At 38.4% G+C, this 10975-nt stretch overlaps 2 protein-coding genes across 2 annotated transcripts; one reads left to right on the top strand and one right to left on the bottom strand.

Moving 5' to 3' along the window:
• Positions 1–1420: 1420 nt before the first annotated feature.
• LOC141829386 (uncharacterized) lies at positions 1421–2911 on the bottom strand. The gene is made up of 4 exons (XM_074716844.1): positions 2797–2911; positions 2355–2638; positions 2204–2267; positions 1421–2088 (listed from the first exon to the last, which is right to left on the bottom strand). The coding sequence occupies exons 2-4, from the start codon at positions 2522–2524 to the stop codon at positions 1807–1809; spliced, it is 516 nt and encodes a 171-aa protein (XP_074572945.1). The 5' UTR covers positions 2525–2638; positions 2797–2911; the 3' UTR covers positions 1421–1806.
• A 1143-nt stretch (positions 2912–4054) lies between these two features.
• On the top strand, positions 4055–10503 carry LOC141828792 (KH domain-containing protein At4g18375-like). The gene is made up of 8 exons (XM_074716185.1): positions 4055–4293; positions 5067–5710; positions 6720–7190; positions 7310–7555; positions 7655–7960; positions 8813–8865; positions 8963–9056; positions 10114–10503. The coding sequence occupies exons 2-8, from the start codon at positions 5087–5089 to the stop codon at positions 10294–10296; spliced, it is 1977 nt and encodes a 658-aa protein (XP_074572286.1). The 5' UTR covers positions 4055–4293; positions 5067–5086; the 3' UTR covers positions 10297–10503.
• Positions 10504–10975: the final 472 nt, after the last annotated feature.

Below are 10975 nucleotides of genomic sequence, written 5' to 3'. Positions count from 1 at the left end.
AATTCTTGAAATAATGTGTAAATATCATTTCTGCGAATGGAAATGTATTGACAAACAAAAGACGTCAACATGCTCAGATTTGATTCCTGATTCAGAAAAAAGGCCAATATATAGAGAAGGTGTCAGAGCTCAACAGCATTTCAGTGTGAAGTCACTGGGGGACAGATGGTTGCAAACACCCAAATGAGCACAAGATTGCAGGAGACATGAACATCAACACAGAGGAAAACAGTGCAGAAAGAAATGAACAGATGATGAAAATGACTTGTGCTCCTGGAGCTCAGTTAGACAGGGAAGAAGGATTAACAAGCTAATCTAGAATTAGATTTAAGGTTTAGGGTTAAGAATGCAATTACTTTGAGGATTGACAAGGAAAAATGTTAACATTTCAAACCTCATACAGCATCATCACAGCTGCAATCATGTTTACAAGTATATAGTAGATGCAATATCAAAGAAAACATTGGGATTTCTTTATCACTTACTCAACTTATCTAACATTCCCTTCTTTCTCCAACCAATTGCTTGTTGGACAATCTTTACCGGAGAGATTAATTCTTTGCTGAATTAAATTATAAGACAATTCAACTTATCTTGTAGAGATAACTTGAACGGATAATTTCAAACTGCCAGCAGGGGTTAGTGTTTTCCCAATCAATAGTGCTGAGTCAACCGAATGGTCGAGTCGCCGATTGCCGAGAGGGCCGAGTGACCGAGTCATCGACTGCAGAGAGCCGAGACGCCTAGTGCCGAGTGACCGAGATGCCGAGTGGCCGAGACGCCGAATGGATGATGTCGAGACCTGCGTTCAATACAGATTCCTTAAAATAGATTCGTCCCCTCCGACGATGGTTAGAGGTCACAACAGACGTCTGTTTCTCAGGATACAACGACAAAACTGTGTTGACCACCAAACACAGACAGATCGTGATGAATATATAGAATTTCTCATCTATACGTTGGCGATGCATTCATGCCATCAAATTGCATTCATGCATCCAAACGTTCATGCATTTAACTTGCATCCATACGTTCATGCATCACTAACCAACAACAATGTCTTAAAACTTTTAATATGAGACTATATTCTCCTTCACAAAGGAGCTTTCTCCTCCCATCCTCTTTTATTTCCATTCAAATTTTTAAGATTGCTGTGCACAAGGTTGAGACAAAGTAGAGCATCCATCAGGCATCACCATTGAGCATGGGGTCACCTGCATCAATTCCATTCTGACTCTGCTTCAATTATTGGAGGAAAAGGAAGAGGTCCACTCAATCAGACACACCAATCAACTTGAAAAGCTATTTGGCAGGTCAGCAGTTCATGCATCATTGTGCTTTAACACTGTCATCAAACACAACAACTCTGCCTTTTGGACCATGCCTTTGAAATTGTCCACAAATGCTGTTGAAGCAGATAAGAATTCAAGCATTTGTATTTTTCTTCTCTATCATACAAGGTGAATATTTACACAGTTCTGCAAGAATCATTCTGAAACTGAAACAGAATAAAGAAGAAGAAAACAAAAGCTGGATGTTGCATCTTCTGCTTCTCTCGCTCATATTTTGTATGTACAGAAGAGCTTTCGGTTAGGAACAGAAAGATTGGTGCTTGAAAAATGGAGTTCTGCAGAGGAAAAGCTTAAGGCTTTGTAGAATACCTCAAAGCTCCTATTGCTGACTTCAAAAATTCTGGTGATTCTGTGTTGTTGCTATGCTGAGAACCTAATTTTTTTGGTTTTGATTGGTTGATGTGATGTTATTTGGTGGCGTAGAGCTCCAAAAAGAGATCGGGTGAGAGTTTGTCTAAGCCACGGCGGTGATGCTGCTACAGCTCGGGCGGCTGCGGTTGAGGCAGTCAAAGCCCTCGACGCGGACGGCCGCCGGCACCAGGCCGAACTTGGCGAGGGCGAAGCCATGCTTAGGGGACATCGACGGGCCGGGTTGGGTTAGAGGTGAGGAGGCGAAGGGCGCCGGCGGGCGGTCGTTGCCGAAGCGGGCGTCGTGGACGACGGGGTTCGCCGCACGGCTCGGCGGCGAGCCGCAGAAGAAGGGCGGCGAAGAAGCTACTTGATTCTGTTCTCCACCCTGTAACCAAAAATTCATTTTTTTTTAATGGAAAAATCAAAGAGTTCGATCGAAGTTTTCCATGGGAATCGAAAACCAACCTGACAAGATAGAGAGAGAGACAGAGAAATCTTACCTTCGATTGAAATATCTCAAGGAGATCTGCTCCAGCCTTCGAATCGGAGAAATCCATTTGATGACTGAAGAAGCAAGAAAAGGTAGATAGGTGGAATTAGGAGACGAAGAACGAGAGATTCGCGAATTCAGAAGAAAGTAGAAAAAGGTACCTCGAGTGCCACCGAAGAGGCCGTTCAGGACCAGCGACGCCGGCGAACGAACTGAGCCGCCGAGGCTTGGGGCAGAACACCGGGGTCCTCCGCTCGGCGACAGCGAAGGTAGCCCCGATCTCTTCGCAAGCAGCAAAGGCGTTCGCCTGTTGCATCGCGCAGTGATTCATGTTTCGCTCCGATCCCTTCGAGATGCGCGATTGCAACGCCCGTACCGGAAGAAATCCACAGAATAGGCAACAATCCGCGCAATAAATTGAGCAAACAAGGCTTCCTCAACCGATCTAGAACAAGAACAGGATAAACTCCAAAAATCAGCTAATTTTCACAAAAAATCCCTTGAAAGTGCGGAAAACTTCGTCCTTTCTCATGAACAAACTCAGATTCAAATCAAAGAAACCAGAAATCGCCCAAGATCAAAACAAACAAAATCCTTAATTACCTTTTCTCCCACCACCCTACTCGCGACAAAGAAGATGGAGAAAATCTCAGCACTAGAACGAGGCGAGGAAGAAGAGGAGAGAGGCCAAGGCGATCGATCTGGAACAGATGTATCAGACGACGGAAACGAAGAACAGTGGGAATAAACGAATAAATAAATGAGCTGGAAAGAAGAAGAGAAAGAAGAACGAATAAGCGTGGGAAGCGGGTGACCGGGAACCGGCAACGAACCGTAATAAGAGCCACTGAAATTTGAAATTAAATATTTGTTTTTTTACTAATACAAATTATTTTTTATTTCAAAATTATTTTGATTTCAATTTTGAAAATACAAATAATCATAATTATTTTACTAGAAACATTTTCATGTTATTTAATTTATCAATCTTCGCGTGTATTGTTTATTATAAATAATATCATTACAAAGCCCGTGAAATATATTCACTAATAAAATTTATCAAATTTGTGAATAAATAAAGAAATTATCAAAATCAACAAAAAAAATCTAAAATCAAACTTGCTAACCAATGAATTTAGTTCGTTTACCGCCTTGGACTTAATATTTAAATTTATAGAAATTTATTCATCAGCAAATAAAATATATCTTTTTATAAAAATCAGTACATAATTTTAAATCATCCATACTCTACTATAATAATAATTACAACGTAACTGTTATAATATTGAATGATTATTTTATATTTATGTTATAGTAATTATGAAACTATAATTATTATAATATAAATATAATTATTCATAGTGTAGTAGTTACCATTTCATAGATACTACAATACAATATTACTCCTCTAATATTTATATTATAATAATTATAAAATAATAACTATTGCAATATTTATAGTCGCTAAGATTTTATTATTAATAAAATTCACTCGATTGATTCATGATTTAGACAAGGATATAGACAAGATAATAATAAGAATAATATCAAAAGATATACGTATTATTTTACAAGAGAATTGATATTTATTTTTATAAAAAAATTAAAATAGATCCCTCTTTTGATTATTCAAAGTTTTTTTTTTATTTTTGTCAAATTTTTTTTGAATTAATTAAAATTAAAAGAATGAGAACAACAAATTCAAACGAAAAATATTTTATGGTCAATTTAGCCCAATTTAACTGATTAACGGATATTGAATTCGGCCCATTATCGATCCAAATGAAGCCCAATTAAATCCCGGTCGTGTCAAGCCGCAATCAATTTGCACTCAATTGCCTTCCTCGCCTGCTCTCTTTCATTCGCATCGTCCCACACGAAACCTAACTATATAAGGCGCTAGACTCGGAACCCTACTTTTCTCCGGCTTTCCAGTCTCATTTCTGATTCGAGCAGCAAGGAAAAGAAGGAACGAGGAAGACGAAGGGAAGAGGACTTCGCGCACGACGGGTAAGCTTCTTTTGCCTCACTTTCTGATTCGAGCAGCAAGAAACAGAAGAAACGAGGAAGACGAAGGGAAGAGGACTTCGCGCACGACGGGTAAGCTTCTTTTGCTTCGCTGCCTCTGGCCTTTTTGAGTTTATTATGCATGGTTATATCAGATCGGCTTCTTAGGGTTCCTCCTCGCACTCATTTCGTCGCCCGGAATCACAACATTTAGGAAGCGCGATCGGGATTTCTCATTCCTGTCCTTTCTGCTGTTGTTGTCTGTTTTTCTATTGACTTGTTATGTTCTGATGATCGAAAGATGCTATCTTTTTTTGAACACTGCTCAGTTTAGAGAGATTTCATGCTAGCTGGATAGGTTAATTTGCGTTGCTGGTTACTCGATTGAGTTGTAGGACTTGAGCATGGAGAACAAATTGTTGCTGGTTCCGAGGACGCCCTTGGATTGGTGCAGTCATTTGCTTGAACAAATTATGATTCTCATTCATGATATGAAGTGTTTTCAGATTGGGCTAGATTTGTTTTCTCCCCATTGTCATGTTGTTTTCCTCTGTCGCCATTTCGTTTATCTGACTGTGTGAATAATTTACTTATTGGTAGCAGAGTGTTTATTTGTCTAGACTCTGGATAGTTGTGCAAGGGGGAGGTTAACTATATTTAGCTATTGGTGTGAGAATATTTGCTATGTATTTCTCTTGTCTTTAATGCAACACTATTTTTCCCATCAAATCCTTCTTAAAATGTTGTCTCATTCCAAAGTTCACTTTGAGCCATCCATCCATTGTTATACAAAGATGTATAATTTCCTCTCTGATTGTCCATGTCAAATTATCTAACTTTCTTTTTCCTGAATATGGTACCTTCAGATTGAGGGTTGCTGGGCAGTATGGATGAAAAGAGGGCTTATGGGAAGCAAGGATCAGGAAGTTTCAGAAAACGACCCCGTGATCAGTTTGATAATGGGAAACGGAAGAAGCACAATCCTAACTATGATCATGGTTCTACCAATAAACCTATTGATACAATCTACCGCATCCTTTGCCCTGTAAAAAAGATTGGCAGTGTTCTGGGTAAAGGAGGTGATATTGTTAATGCCCTTAGAGATGAGACCCATGCAAAGATAAGGGTTGCAGATGCTATCCCTGGTGCAGAGGAGAGAGTAATTATCATTTTTAATTACCAGTCAGAGAATGAAAAGAGCAGTCCTGGTCAGGATACTGAAAATAGTGATAACATGCAGCCCCATTGTCCTGCTCAGGATGCTTTACTCAAGATTCATGATAGGATTGCTGCAGATGAGATTTTGTGTGGTGGTGTGGTGCAAGAGAGAACCGAACCTGATGATATTGTTACTGCTCGAATTTTGGTCCCAAAAAATCAAGTTGGATGTCTTCTTGGCAAGGGTGGAAATATTATACAGCAACTGCGAACTGATACTGGTGCAAATATTCGCATATTGCCCCCTGATCACCTACCACCATGTGCCATGGGAAGTGACGAACTAGTACAGGTAACACCAGTTTCTTGTCATTAATTGTTTGTCTAAAATTTCTTATCTTAGTGGTAGAATTTTTGAATTTGATCTATGCTAAGAAATATAGCTATTTCATACTGGATGAGATCCTTGAAGAGAATAGGAAAACAAACATCCTTTTTGTGCTCAATGTCTCCTCTTCCTATTTTGCCCACTGGATGGCTACATGTTCTGTTGCTTGTGCCATTTTATTGACGGAGACTACTAGGTCCATAATAAATGATCCTCTTTTTTGTTCTGACATATGGATTTTAAATTCAATTATTCTGTTCATAACTTTGTATTAATGGTATAATCCATAATTAATCCCTACTTGTAGATTTGTTATCTTCAAACAGTTTTTATGTGGGGGACTGACTTATTTAGCCCCTGTTATGCATATAAATTTTCATCTTATACCATAACCATTGCAAGTTAAGTGGAAGAAAACTGAAGTAGTATAACTTATCTAAATTCATTCGAACATGGGTTTAAGTAAAAAAAATTAAACAAACCTCCTTTTTAATTCAATTATCAAATTAATATTCTTATTTTTAAAGAACAAAAAATCCAAAAAAAAATTATATGCATCTTGCCATGCTTTAGCATATGTTGAACATGTTGAGTATCAGAACATGTACTGTATATCTAATTGTAATACTCTTGTTTTTGTATTTGGAAGTAAATAATAAAGTGGAAGAAGATTACAGGAGAATAACTTATTTAAACGACATGCATTGTGCATTGATGTGTGCAATAAGAGTGCCAAGTGTCGGCATGATACATGCTGAAACCAGATTGATATTTTAAACCTCAATCATAGCAAAGTCTCAAGATGCCCACTGATAATATTTGTGAATACAAGCTAATGGCTTTCGACTGACTAGTTGTTTTCACAGGACCATAGTTGATCTTTGTAACCTTTTTCTATTGTGTTATGTTTTTATCAATTGCTTGTTTAGCCTGGCTTTTATCATCTTGGTAAGTGTTTTCATTTCCTTTCCAGGTATCAGGAATGCCATCTATTACAAAGAAGGCTCTATTCAGAATATCAACTTTACTGCAACAACATCCTAATAAAGAAAATCCTCCTTTGGAAGATATCATATATGCCAGTACCCAAGGTTCTAATCGCTCTGATTCGTCTCTCCCACCGCCATTTCCTCAGGGAAATCGAGTGTGGTCTCCCTATTACTCGGACACTCATGATCAACCAACAATCTCAAGGTTTAGTAGGTACCCAGATGAGCCATGGAGATATCCTCAAGGTGGTTTTAGCAGAAACAATTTCCATGAGGGTGAGACAGCAGAAGAATTCTCCATGAGAATTTTGTGTGCTACTGTGAAGATTGGTGGTGTGATTGGCAAGGGTGGGACCAATATCAGACAACTAGAGCAACAAACAGGTGCTCGTATTCAGGTTGAGGACACTGCACCTGATGCTGAGGAACGTGTGATCAATATTTCATGCAAGGAGGTAAGCTGTCTATTTGGGCATAACAATTTAATAGCATAGATCTGTGAAACCTTGGTAAATAGGCCTATTTAGACTTTGATGTTACATGGTATAGAATTGGCTGTTCATTAAAATTGTAGGTTCCCTGGGAGACAAGATCTCCAACAATTGAAGCTGTTCTTCAAGTTCAAAGTAGAACAAGTACGAACTCTGATGATGGTGCTATCACAACACGGCTTCTAGTCCCATCAAGTAAAGTTGGCTGCATCCTTGGACAAGGAGGCGACATTATAACAGAAATGAGAAGACGAACTAGAGCAGATATTCGTGTTTACTCCAAGGATGACAAGCCAAAATATACATCTGCAAATGAAGAGTTAGTGCAGGTGCTGTTCCATTGTTAGTCATTTAATATTCCTAGCCGGCCTATTGTAAGAATGGACATCTTTTGGTTTCCTGACATTTTATTACATCTTCTGTCACAGATTTCTGGACCTAGAGAGTTTGCACGGGATGCACTTGCAGAGATTGCTTCAAGGCTTAGAGCAAGGACATTTCGGAGCGGGAATTCTTCTTTTAGCCCTGCATCTACACCTGCAGCCCCTTTTCGTGGAGTTCCTCCTTTCGACAGAATTTCTCATCGAGGTGCACCTTCAGCTGGAAATGCTGACACAGGTTCTACACGAGCAGGTCATTTTCATGGTTATACTCCTGAAAGATTTCCTGATAGAGGAATTTCATCATCCAGCATGTTTGGACCTGAGAAATCTGTCGGGTATGATTACCCAAAGGTATTGTCTATATATACCTTTTTCTCCATTTTTTCTATTTTGGTATAATTATTTTTCCTTTTCGGGTGCATCTGTGCACCAAATTGCTAGTCTGCTTAATGGTTTTGGATCAAAATATTTGCTTGCATTGGTTCAGAGGAGAATTCCCTATTTTTCACAACATTCAAGTTACAGTATGATGAATTGGTTTAGGATTAATTTGCTTATCCTCTGCATTGGTGACACATGGTTTGTACAAATCCTCAATGTTTGATCATAATGTGTTGTTGGTGCATCTGTTACGCGTGGTTTAGACACAATTGTCATGCCGACAGGGAAAACAATGCTTTATTTATGTGCCTTACTCATCTATTTCAGCCATTTGCATCTGGTACTAAGAACCTATAGCAACGGATGATACAATTGAGTGGTTGGACAATCTGAATCAATTAGTTGATTGGGATATGACCAATCAACATATGCTAGTTCATAGTTTTGGTCAACAACTAGATCTTAATGCAGTGTACCTTCCTCCTATGATGAGCCAAAAACATGTATTTTTTATGCTATAGTTCAAAGTTTAAACCATCTTGATTGTAGTCTCCAAACAAAGTAGATGCATATCCATCAATTCAATGCCAGACAGTACCATCAATGTCCAGATTTAGAAATCATGACCTGCTTGTGGGTCAAGTTCGGTGAGAATGAGATTAATAAAGTTATAATCTAACTACAACTCATCTGTGTAATGTAATCAGGATCATCATCATGGTGACAATTATTTATATTCAATGTTATTAAATTGGAATTGTATTCATGTTCTGTATTTCCATGGATCTTTTGGGGATGAAGATGGGTCTTTTCTTTTGACAGGCTTATAGACAATCATATGAAGCTCAATACTACCATTCACCAAGTGTTGCTGGGTAGTGTAACTGTCTCCCTTCTTTGTTCAGGCTGCTCAGCTGGCAAGAGTTTGATCTCAAAATGTCACGGTGCCGCTAATTTGTCTTATATTTTTAGGTACACTAATAATGCTCCTGCTGAATCTAAGATTCCTTATGGTGGGGCCACCTCAGTTGGCAGAGCTGATATTAGCAATTCTGACATTCGTCAGGTACTGAGATAACACCTTCAAACTATCTCTATGAGAATTATAAGATTCTTCATACAATTTGTCATGGTAATAGGATGTTTGATATGATTGATATAAGAGTCGTAGAATCTTAATCGGCAAATGATAACTCTTTTTATGCTAGCATTTGTAGGTGCAGCAACAAGTAGGGTATCCACAACATTTTATTACACATACCTTCCAAACGCATACTGTTCCCATACTTGTTACCAGTTCCATCACCTCTCGGGAGCATTCACCCAATTTAAAATAATAACAAATTGAACCGCTAAAATTAACTAAAAATATAAAATTGGGAGGGGTGACCACTGCTGCTACTATCGCCATCGAAGGAGGTGATTGAGAGCAGAGAATTTGTGTGAGAAGAGGCCTCCCATCACTTTTAATTATACACACATATATGGCAAAAAGGGGTGCCCTTTATATAGGGCAAAAATTAAACGGGCGCTCTTTTATTTTCATTATCATCAAAAGGGCAGCTCATGTTGAACATTGTTTTAGTAGTTTTTTGCCAAAACTGCTCTAACATCCGAATTGGTCGGACAAGAAGGATGATTTGGGAAGAAAACTTAGGGTGAAGTCTCAAAGCCATCCCATGCATGTCATACACACACATGAATGGTGTATACCATTTCGTTGGAACCAATCCTGAATCCAATTAAACAAGTCAGGTAGTCATGGATGCTTAAAGAAATCCACCCTGCTGCCGTTCCTAGTTTGTGTAGAAATTGTTACACCCACAACTAACTCATGTTTGTCATAATTATTTGGGATTGGATATATGAATAATTTAAATTATTTTATTATATTAATTAATTTTTAAGACCTATTTTTCCCACCCTTTGATAGAGTCATTGTATCTCTTTGCTCATATTCATATTTTATTAATCTATTTTATCTCATTTTATTAATTATGGGAGTCACCCCTGCTTGCTCTTCTTAGACATATATCTGTGACATAATAATAATAGAATTTTTGGAGTCTAAAGGAACAGGATTATGCTTATGTTGGTTATATAGATTTTTCCTGTGCAAGTAGGTTCCTGGAGCAAGAGTTAAATCGCATGATCCTATGTTGGGTGCACCAGATCATGTCGTCGACAGGCATGGCCCTTCTGAATATTCAAGGCCAGGGCCAGGACAGGGCTATTTCCCACCACCTTATATGCCTTCAGGGAGCCAGAGCATACCACCATCTCAACAATCGATTCGCCCCTATTAGCTCAACTAGCAATCAGTGATCTTGTTCTTCCTCACACTCAAATACTAGTCACCGGCTGTTTGATTGTGAATTGATGCGAGTGTCAATTAAATCTTTGGCTGTTGTAGACTGGCCTATAGAGCATCAATTTTCTGTTTTGTTACTAGTTGTCGAACTGATTTATGGTTCGCACTTGTGAATGGATGTGGAGGTAGAAGTTTATCTTCAGCTTTATAATTCAGATCTCTAGATTCGATGCCACAGGTATGACCTCGCTCCATTTGCAACTCAGTTCTTCGCATACTCGAGTATGCTCGAGTTTTTCTTGTGTTTTACTCTGTCAGTTTGCATTCTGTTGTATTCCTGTCGAATTATGCTGCTGGGTCTCATCAAGTAAGTTGCTTATTTGAATTGTTAACATTGAGTTGATGAAAGGGTAGGTAGTATGTTGTCTCTGGATCTCCAAATCCATTACTATAAACTCAGCTGATCTGAATCAACAGCTAGAATTTCTTTGAATATGTCAATTCGTTAGAATATGGTTTTTGTTGTGTATCAATCCACCATGATAGTACTGTTCCGGATCGTCAATGAAAGTTGAATTAACTAACCTAACCAAATAATTGTTGGTTTTTTTTATCATTTATAGGTTTAAAACTATAGCGATGTAACTTGTGAGTTTTCTTTTTGGGAATTCATA

This window comes from Curcuma longa, chromosome 5 (genome assembly GCF_044706935.1).
Source record: "Curcuma longa cultivar G26 ecotype Majalengka, Jawa Barat chromosome 5, ITB_CL_G26_1.1, whole genome shotgun sequence".
Classification (NCBI taxonomy): domain Eukaryota; kingdom Viridiplantae; phylum Streptophyta; class Magnoliopsida; order Zingiberales; family Zingiberaceae; genus Curcuma; species Curcuma longa.
This window is presented reverse-complemented; position numbering and strand designations above follow the sequence as displayed.

What these genes read in the sequence shown, in the direction of transcription:
- LOC141829386 (XM_074716844.1), bottom strand. Translation starts at nt 2,524, where the DNA reads ATGAATCACTGCGCGATGCAACAGGCGAACGCCTTTGCTGCTTGCGAA. An exon ending in CCTCTTCGGTGGCACTCGAG is followed by an intron (nt 2,268 to 2,354) that starts GTACCTTTTTCT and finishes TTGCTTCTTCAG; the next exon opens with TCATCAAATGGATTTCTCCG. An exon ending in TTGAGATATTTCAATCGAAG is followed by an intron (nt 2,089 to 2,203) that starts GTAAGATTTCTC and finishes TTTTGGTTACAG; the next exon opens with GGTGGAGAACAGAATCAAGT.
- LOC141828792 (XM_074716185.1), top strand. Translation starts at nt 5,087, where the DNA reads ATGGATGAAAAGAGGGCTTATGGGAAGCAAGGATCAGGAAGTTTCAGA. An exon ending in CAAATGAAGAGTTAGTGCAG is followed by an intron (nt 7,556 to 7,654) that starts GTGCTGTTCCAT and finishes CTTCTGTCACAG; the next exon opens with ATTTCTGGACCTAGAGAGTT. An exon ending in CATTCACCAAGTGTTGCTGG is followed by an intron (nt 8,866 to 8,962) that starts GTAGTGTAACTG and finishes TTATATTTTTAG; the next exon opens with GTACACTAATAATGCTCCTG.